A 10,064-nucleotide genomic window follows, 5' to 3' on the forward strand; every position below is an offset into this window, starting at 1 on the left:
CCTGGTTAAAACACTAATATATCTAGTGATCCCATAGCCAAGTTCAACAATGAACTGCTCTTCTTTCAATCTAAAAAGATAGTGCTATCCACTCCCAATTTTGAGACCTCAGGCTGAAGTCACTCGGAATATTTAAATTAAACTAGCATTTTGTGTGTCAAGTATGGGAGTCCAAATTGGAACCCTACACAATGGTTTGCAATTGTTGGTTGCCTGCTCTGTGGGTTGTAATTGGACAATGCCTCATGCAGGAATGAAACTTCAATGTTCCCTTGCCCACGACCATCATTGTTTACTGGGTCAATGTTCTTTGGAAAACTTTTTTGCATCATAATTTGTCACTTTTTGACATAGGACCATGAAATTTTGCAGGTTTGCTGCTTTTGATGAATTCATGACCCCTGTTGTTTTTGATGCAGGTCACAGCCCACAATGATCCCAAACTTGTCGAGACAATAATTCTGGAACATTTTTACCTTAACCATGAAACTTCACTGACAGGTTGCCCTTCACCTGAAGGTTAAATTCTGCCGATGTAAATTTTTTGTCCGCATAGTAATGGTATGAAATAGGACAATGAAACTCCAGGCCAGAAGATGATCTGTATTGCAGTGCTCCAGACAGGCCTATATAGCAGGGGGAGCACCCTGCTACCTTTTTACTATGCCCTGCTGACAGCCCTCCTTAATAATTAGGGATGCAAATGGAAAAAAAAAGAAGTTAAATAAAGAGAATAAAAAACCTTTTGCCTTCAACTCTGTTGTTGTGTATAAAGTTTGTTTGTCTTGTTTATACAACGATTGGCCCCTACTGCCAGAGGTGTGAACGTAATGGTAAAACACTAAACACGCCTCATATGTCATTTAGGGACATATCGGGTATTATAAAAAAGTCCCCTTAATTTTACAATAACTGGCTTTCAGACATCAAACATTTTAATAATTTTCGGAATATTTAAATGCCTTTGCCAATTAAGGATTTAACAAATCGGCTTAACACCAATATGCTGTCTTGGCTGCAAATTGAGCTGTGCAACATATTCGTGCGTTGAAATGTAATTGTAAAGTATATCATTTTAGAATATATTTCCTATATTGATGTACAATAGATGAGTCAAATCCACACATGTTTTTCGTTTTATCATTTTACTAGTTCCCGAGTTGGTTCAAGTTTCCCATAATTATATTTAGTCAATTTAGAGACCACTCCCAGAACGAGACTGCTCGTCTTACAGAAAACCCTACTATCTGACCAGGAATCCATCTAATTTCACATTGTTTACAAATATGAAGGCAGTGGAATTGAAATTATTCGATTTTGATTTTTGTTTGGTCATAATGTATTGCTTTTTTCTTTCTGAAAATGAAGACTTTCAGAGGCTCATTTCGGATAATCAGGGTCAGCCGCACGTACTGGTTACGACAAAGTAGTATAAAAATTTCCCGGCTATTATATTAGCGAATAATAGTAGTAGTTTACTTCATCGTCTGTATACGTATTTCGGTAATCGAATATTCGATGGAAAGAATTACCGAATATTCGAATATCAAATTTGCCATTCGTTTGCATCCCTAATAATTATGAAATACATTTGATATCTATTTGACACAAATGTATTGACAAGTCTATTTTCAGAAATAAGTATAGAAGTAAATATTCATAATATTGACACTTGAGTCAAGATAATAAATAAGATGTTCATAGCAAACTTTTAGTGTTGAAACACACAATATGAAATGAACATTGACCCTTGCAAGTGCCCCCATTAAGGCTCATTCAATGCACATCAAAAGTTCCTTTTCTAACCAAGCACCCTGCCCTTTTCAATTCCTGGCTAGAGCACTGGTATTGTTATTGGGCAAAAAAGGTTAAATTTTGTTTATTGTTTGGAAAACTTTGTCCGCTTAATAATGGACCATGAAACTTTGCTGGTTTGTTGCACTTGACTAGGATGATCTCCTGTGTTTGGCAGACAATAGGTCAAGGTCAATAGGGTTTTTAAAACACCATTTTGTAATCTAGCACATGTTTCTGACAGTGTTCAGGAGGCATATTTTTTTTACAAACATAACTTCTGCTATAGAATATAGTAGTCTATCAAAAATAGAAGTAGAATATCTTTTTATCAACATGCATAAAAAAGTCTCGGTCAAATAATGTCAACGCACATTGAGTTAGCCCGCAATTTATTACACATCCGATTTCACATAAATGAACAATATCAATAAATGCTGTAAATGTATGATTGCATGTAAAGGCAAACCAGGATACATGTATATATATATATATATATAAATGCTACAATAATTATTATGCAAAAAGGCCGACAAAAAAATTGTGTGTTTCTAATTTCAATCCCTTATTTGATATGATCTTTTTTTTGGGGAAAAAAATAGGGCAGATTGGGTAACCGGAAAACAACAATTTTTTTGTTATGCCAAATGAACAGGAGCAAATTAAAATTTAAATGAAAAAAAAAAATAAAATAGGAAGAGATTCACTACCACAGGAATTTTGAGAAATATACCCACTAACAGTAAAATAGAAAGGTAAAATTCCCACAAATTGAAAAATGATATAACATGAAAAAAAAAATTACAATATAATACTTCTAAGCAATGGTATTAAATAGAACAATTGTATAATACTTTGTAAGACATGTATGCATATTTTAAGTATTTAAGAAAATAAACTAGATCACCACATTTTTCTACAATTTGATGATTTACGGTAAATAGTAGATTTTCTGACATCCTTTGTCACGTCGAGTTTGGTGTGTAAACATGAACATCTGTGTGTATCTTGACAAGCGCTGTGGTCGAGTTCGGTGTGTATCTTGACAAGTGCTGTGGCCGAGTTTGGTGTGTATATTGACAAGTGCTGTGGTCTGGATGGATGCATGAATGAGATGTGATACAGACCGTCAGAATAGCATCCTATCATACATTGAATTTTTGCATGTTCTTGAATATAAACAAAATAAAGCAATTTATTAAAGTATTTTTTTACATGATACATCAGGATCCTTAAAGTTAGATTTCTTTTTTGAATAATTGCAGTATTCAAATGGTAGCACTTAACACATGGTACCAGGGCATTTTTACCCTTCAATGCAGTAGACAATACCCGGCTACTTCCCCAAGGGCAAGACCCTGTTTTTTTCCCTAAAATAGCATTTGAAATTCCACATTTTCATTTTTTATTCTTTTTTATTATATATAATCAGAATCCCAGGATTCATTAAAATTAATGATGTTTATGAGCGATATATTTACAGCTTGATTGATATTTTTACTCTATTTCTTCCCAATATGTTTAAAAAAGTACTAAGAATTTCCCCAAAAACTAAAACATACACACTTTTTTCCTCACAAAAAGGGTGAGGGTGTCTTTCCCATAACTGGTAAAAAGGCACTGTGCACTATTTTTGGTATTTTCATTGTCAGATATGTAAAGGCATATAATAATAAAAGGTTCTTTCAAAAATTACACTAAAAAGTTGTGATTATTATAACGCAGCAAAAGTGATCACCATTATTAAATTTGGTATATGTACGGTTGATTGTTCTCAAAAATTTTAATAAGCATTATATAACGTGGCATAATTAACTTAATAACTCAAATAATAAATTAATAATAACTGCGTAAGAAAAGCACTGGAACTCCATGAAGATGCTGTACACGATTTTCGCTCACTTTCTTGCGGTCTCATAGTTCTGAACAAACCAGTCAACAGTCTCCTTGATTGCTGAAATTAATTAATCATGTTTAATAATTTTCACTCAAACAAGAGCATCTATTTTTTATTTTTTTTTAAATTGATAAAGCTATGCATTTAAATAGTTTTAACATTAAATGTAAAATCTGTATTGTTATAAATTTATAATAAAGATGGGCAGTTGAGCAAAGTAAATGCTCCGGTCTTACATAATATGTTCTAACGGACTTAGATTAGAACTGGTTTTCAGCAGGCGCAGGGAACCAAATTATGAAGCCATGTCTGTTAACGTGTAAACCTGCCATTCCTTATGTCCGAATATACTTGGTACATATATAAGCCAATAGACTATTTCAATGATAAAAACTAAACATACATTTATTTATGTTGATATCATTGCTGGTATTTACATGATTGCAGGCGTTAAATAACTGAACATGATGCAAATTTAAAACCTACTGAAATATGAATTTACTGTTTTCCATTTATTTAATAATAGTCTCTCAATTAATTGAACTTGCTTGACCTACTGCATTCATACAGGTTAAACGCAAGAAAAAATGTGATCAGCACTATTACCATTTGAAATTAGCAATGTCTTCTGCAATTGAGTATTTGCTCTATGAGAAATTTATCATTCGTTTGTATAAAAGGCGTCACGCTTATCTAATTGGATCACAGTATGGAAATAAACAATGACTTCATAACTCCTTTTTCATGTTATACAATACTAACGTCAAGTTTTATCTACACAAAAGACTAGGGGAATGTAAATATTTTAGATTAAAGTTTTGGTTTTAATTGATTCAAGTTTCTGCAATGTTCATCCTTGTTTATGGGTAAGCCTAATTCTTCAGTAAACTGTAAAATGATCTAATTAACCAAATGACACAAAGCTAAAATTGGATAAAGTTTACACTCAATAATTCAGTATCTTGTTTAACAATAGAATCCACTGGATTCATATCCTGAAGTAAATTTGACTGTCCATCTGCATCACAGGTTTACAATAATGCTGATTAAAATCAGGATGACTAGCATCATATCAAAAACACTATTCATGTCATCATTACCTTGATCAAATGGTGTAAACTTAAAGTCTGGGAGATATTTCCGGAGTTTATTGTTGGATGCTGTCTTCTTGAATTGCCCATCCGATTTGCTCGCGTCGAAAGTCACTTTACCCTTGAAGTCGCAGGCCTTGAGAACTGACATAGCTGCGTCTTTTATACTCACTTCCTCCGCTTCGCTCACTGTTTGAAAAATAATGTGACATTATGGTATCCAATTGGAAAACAAAATTATTAGCATTATTAAGCATTATTACATGATATAGAAATAATACACGATATAGAAATATACTGCCTCTGATTCGAGGAAGAGCAATTTTTGAAAGCAGTATAAAACGCCATATTGACCCATTTACCAGAAACAGTTTATCATATAACGTCCTAAAAATGCTTAAATCACTTCAAAAAGCCATATTGACTCGTCTTTCTATTGACTGGAATCAGTTTATCATATGCCGTCATAAAATTTCATATTGACTTCAAAATCATTATTGACCTCATCACATCGCTTACAACACATGCATCTATCGCAGTTTTTGTGCATTTTTCCAATTTGAAATTTACTAGGGTGGTCTACCACCTGAAAACCAGTAAGTTTAAAAAAAAACGTTGGAATATTTATCTAAAGTCATAAACAGATGTTAAAGATGTTATTTAAACCGGGAAACCATAAACCGCTATTTGTAAACAGGGAAACTCAGACGAGACAGCAACATGATAATTTTGTTCATTCATTTAATTATATGTACAATGCTATATTATCGGCCTCCTACAAGCTTCCATTGAAAATTCCAGGCTTTTTTTGAGGAAATACTGCATTTGCCAATTTTTGGACGATCTGGTGTCTGGCCCCTTTAAGCACACCATACCAGATTTCATGTCTTTCTAGGTCAGCTTGTTTATGTTTATTAGCATGAATGGGTTGCTAATAATTGTAAACATACCTGACAGAATAATGGGGTCAATTTCCTTGTATTCTCTCAACACCCAGATCATGAGACGAGCCAGGTCTCGGGAGTAGATGAACTGACGACGGGGCGCGCCAGTACCCCAGATAACAAACTCTGTACCGTCTCCTGAAAATAAATAAATTATTGTTGTATACAGATTTATTTCAGCTTGATTGCTTAGTGAGCTATAGCATATAACGCGTAAGATAATTCTCGAGTCTATTTCCAGGGTAGAAACTAGTACTGGTACTGTTGTCTGATTTAAGAGACCAGGCAAAAAAATGGTCGGTTAGGCTTTTAGCCTTTTCAAAAGCAGGTAGTGAAAGGAGGCATTTTTAAAAAAAAATAGTAATTTATTATGCTTGACATAAGAATGTTATTGTCTTCATTGGGGAAACGGCATTAACGTCATCTTCTATATTACGTTTTAAAGGGTTATAAACTACATTTCAAAAACTCACTTAACTTTTTTTACCAACAGACTATAAAAACGGCAGGGTCGGCGCCTTTTTCTTAGGTAGGGTCTGGTCCCAGCAAAAAACCTACTTGACAGGCTTGGTGACCACAAACAAAACATGTACCCAGGTTGGGATTCAAACACAAGACTCCTTAGTGAGAAGCTTTAGTGCTAATCACTGTGCTATCCAGAAAACCTAAGAACAACATTAACAAGACAATTTGTCTTATTTAGATGAAAAAGGCGGGCCACATGAAATTCATTCAACAAAATGTAAACTCACGCTCTGCACAGTAGGCTTTGTTGATAAGCCCTGGTAGTACATGACCATCTTCGAGATCAAAATTGTCATTGGGACCGTACACATTGGTCGGAATAACGGAGGTGAACTCACAACCATGCATACTGTTATACCCTCTGAAAAAAGAAGAAGAAATATTCTGGTATTAAATGTAAGGGCTATTCCAATAAAACATATAACCCACAGCGGAAGGCAATTGTTTTTATTGTATATGGGTGCGTGTCTTTTTCTTCTCTAATTTGGACCCCAAAAGGGTAAATTTGCTTATGTAAGGGGGACGGCATAAATTAAAAGTGCTTTCTCCCCGGGAGTTATATGTTTAAATGGAATTTAGCCCTTAGTAGTGAACAGTGATGAACTTGGAAAATGGTGAAATGATTCAAATCGGATTATGTAAAAATGATACTGTAGTCCAAAGTTTCAACTTACTTGTTCAAAACATCTATCATTCTCTTTGCATAGGAATACCCGAAGTTGGAATTGTGAGGGGGCCCATTGTGGATCTGAAGCACAACAAACAAGGCATTGCTAAATAGGATCAGTTTATTCGACAATTATTAAAGCAAGAGTTAAGGGACTAAAGAGTAAAAACAAGCAAATGACAACACTTTTCTGACAAGGGACATAACTCAGCAATATTTCAGGGACCAGACATTGGCCATGCCACATATATTTGCTTATTGTTACTTGGAACATTACAATAGGGAACATATGTGAATATTGTGAACAGTTTTTGAGTAAGGGCAAGTTTGTTAAAGGTTTTGGTTTTATTTACGTATAGCAGGCCAGCTAATATGTGTTCAGAATATTTTTATTCATCAACTTACTGATAGCAGTTCATTTTATTTAATATTTCAATTCATACATAGATAAGCAAGATAATTTAAAGAAACATGACTGCAATGGAGAACAAACCAACCCTTGTTTTTGTTTGTTTGTTGATTTTTTCAAGTTAACAAGGGGCAAAACTCAACAATTAATAAAGCTGGAGTTGTGTGCCTTGTTACACATATGCAATTTGCACAACATCTCTGACAACATGTGTAACAATAACTCTGGCAACATATATTTCAAGTTTTATTGGAATATCTTGAGTGGTTTTTGAGTAATGACCAAGGCAAAGATTTTTGCACGACACAACACAGACAACAAGACATTAAGGTTATGTTGCATGAGGCAAGCTCAAAGTGAACACATTCATTGTTTAAAGCATTCTTACCATGGTTTCATCAATTGGATATGTGGTTTTGTCAGGAAATATACACGTGGAAAGGCACGACACAACTTTCTTCACTTTAAACTCATGGCTCATGGCTAACACATTGTCGTTAATCTTGCTGTTGATTCTCTGAAAAATATACAGCAAAAATGTATTTGATGATAAAATATTATACCCTTGTTAACAACTTAGCATAAGCTATTATGAGGTGAGCCTGCAAGACTGTACGTAAGTATGTGAAATTAGAGTCAGACTTACTACTGTCTGGTGGGCAACACTGGATGATAGTGTACATTGAAATACAAGTACAATTATCTAAAAGGATAAAAAAAACTCACTCCTACGCACAGGGTACTGAAGGTAGAAAAATCTGCTCTCTATGTGCTTATCATATATTGCCCTCCCTGAACCAATTTGTGACCATTGTGCGTAAGAGTAGACTGGTGAATTCTGATAAAAATTTGATTGCATAATGTTTATAACTGATGTTATAAACTGATTTTTTCCATAAAACCGTTGCATAATTATATTGGAGTTTTGAATGTCATGATTAAAATAAAGATTAAATGGTCAAATCAGTATGCTTTCCGAAAAAATAATGAAAACATTTTTTTTTAAATGAGGTTTTATCTGACTTAGGGAGAATACCTTTAACTCATTACAATCCTTTTAGACCACATAGTCTTTCCAGTCTTTTGTAACTTACAAAGAAGTCTAGGTTGTATTTCAGGTTTCTGAAAAGACCCCCAACCATCGCAGCTAAATGTATGATGTGGGTTGGCTTGTACTTCTCAAACATTGCTCGGGTTGAGTCTGTATCACTTTAAAACAAACATGTAATAGTAAGATGACCTGTATTAAAATCTTAATGATTAAGAATGGGCAGAGTGAGCGTAGTGAGAGATGCTGGCAGTTTTGAATGTCACAATGAAGTGCGTAGTCTGGGTAGGAATAATGGTAGCACTGTTGTTTATTATAAAAAGACGGATCATAAAAACTCCCTTGCCAGGGATTGAACAAGATACCTGCCTCTTTCTGGAGCTAAACTGGGGCCAAAATTGGGCCCCAATCACAATTACAAAAGAGTACATTTTCGCATGTGTTAGGCCCCAAGAGTTTTAAGAACAGCAGGGAATCGCTTGCACTTGTTAAAGAACACATCGTGGCTTTGGTCTGAGTTAGCACAGTTGAACTTCAATGCTTTAAAATAATTTTGAAAACATGCAAGGTACGATACCTGAGATCACCATCTTTTGAGCAGGCAAAAACCCACTCCTCATTGGCTCGCTTTTCTCCATTTTCTACAACATATTTAATGGCACTTCCAACCAGTCCAGTTCCTCCTGTGACAAGAATTACACTCTTGTCAGCCATTCTGTCAAAGAAAAAAGGGATGTTTAATATTCGAATCCACGGAATTCATTCTCCCTTACAATACGATTATGTAACTTCAGAGTAATGTGGGTAATCAGAGGTCTGACTTAATTAAAATATTTCCGGATAGTCGCGAAAATGTATTACACTTTGCAATTTTGATGACCTTATAAAGCAACATGGGCAAATGGTTATATTTGATCTTACATTAAGAATAAAATATTTAAAATGTACTTTTTTTACTGTATTTTTTTTTAAAACGCTATCGTTTAAACCACGAAAATGAAAAATGCCGGGTGTTGTCCGAACGTGTCCGAAAGGTGTTTACATTGCTGAGCCCGTCGTCAAAACATTGCAAAATCCGATTAATGTTTTCGTTCAAAAACAATAAAATGCTATGAATAAATATGGTATATATTAAGATTACCTTGACTATTGTTAACGACCTTTACAGCTGGTGTTTCTAGTTATTTCTATAGAATGAGCCGATCAGTTCTACAAAGCTTTGTCACGTGACTGAAGTGCAACGTGTATTCATGTACACAATACACCATTCGCGGATGGATGCGGCGCTCCAAGCGCTTTAAATAATTAAATTTTAATTAAAGCAGTGTTTGAAATAATTGTCTGGTATTGTTTGCGTACATAAAGGGTTACTATAATGTAATGATAAAGTATGCAATTTGTCCCCAAACTGGTTTGAATCAATAGTTGACATCATCATCATCATCATCATCATCATCATCACTTAAGTGATTGCATCACTTTTTTTACTTACAATTGGCCAAAATCGTATATATATACACACGCAGCAGGCAGGACTGACTGTTTTTAAAAAAAATAAAAGGTCCACTCTTGACAATATCGATTAAAAAGGATAAACATCTCCAAGTAACTAAAATCTATATGTTGGCTGGCTAGTTGATTGGAAAGCATACTGGGTGAGTACCTAAATTGGAACAGTACCTAAATATG

At 34.4% G+C, this 10,064-nt stretch overlaps 1 protein-coding gene across 2 annotated transcripts; it reads right to left on the bottom strand.

Moving 5' to 3' along the window:
- Positions 1-2,169: 2,169 nt before the first annotated feature.
- On the bottom strand, positions 2,170-9,647 carry LOC128236558 (GDP-L-fucose synthase-like). Of its 2 annotated transcripts, none has more exons than XM_052951488.1 (9): positions 9,517-9,647; positions 8,953-9,090; positions 8,422-8,536; positions 7,716-7,844; positions 6,926-6,999; positions 6,479-6,612; positions 5,733-5,864; positions 4,792-4,971; positions 2,170-3,748 (listed from the first exon to the last, which is right to left on the bottom strand). In XM_052951488.1, the coding sequence occupies exons 2-9, from the start codon at positions 9,087-9,089 to the stop codon at positions 3,693-3,695; spliced, it is 957 nt and encodes a 318-aa protein (XP_052807448.1). In that variant the 5' UTR covers position 9,090; positions 9,517-9,647; the 3' UTR covers positions 2,170-3,692. The 2 variants fall into 2 exon arrangements, with proteins under 2 accessions (XP_052807448.1, XP_052807449.1); XM_052951489.1 differs by lacking the exon at positions 9,517-9,647 and adding an exon at positions 9,324-9,424.
- Positions 9,648-10,064: the final 417 nt, after the last annotated feature.

The sequence above is a fragment of the Mya arenaria genome, chromosome 6 (genome assembly GCF_026914265.1).
Source record: "Mya arenaria isolate MELC-2E11 chromosome 6, ASM2691426v1".
In the NCBI taxonomy this organism is placed as follows: domain Eukaryota; kingdom Metazoa; phylum Mollusca; class Bivalvia; order Myida; family Myidae; genus Mya; species Mya arenaria.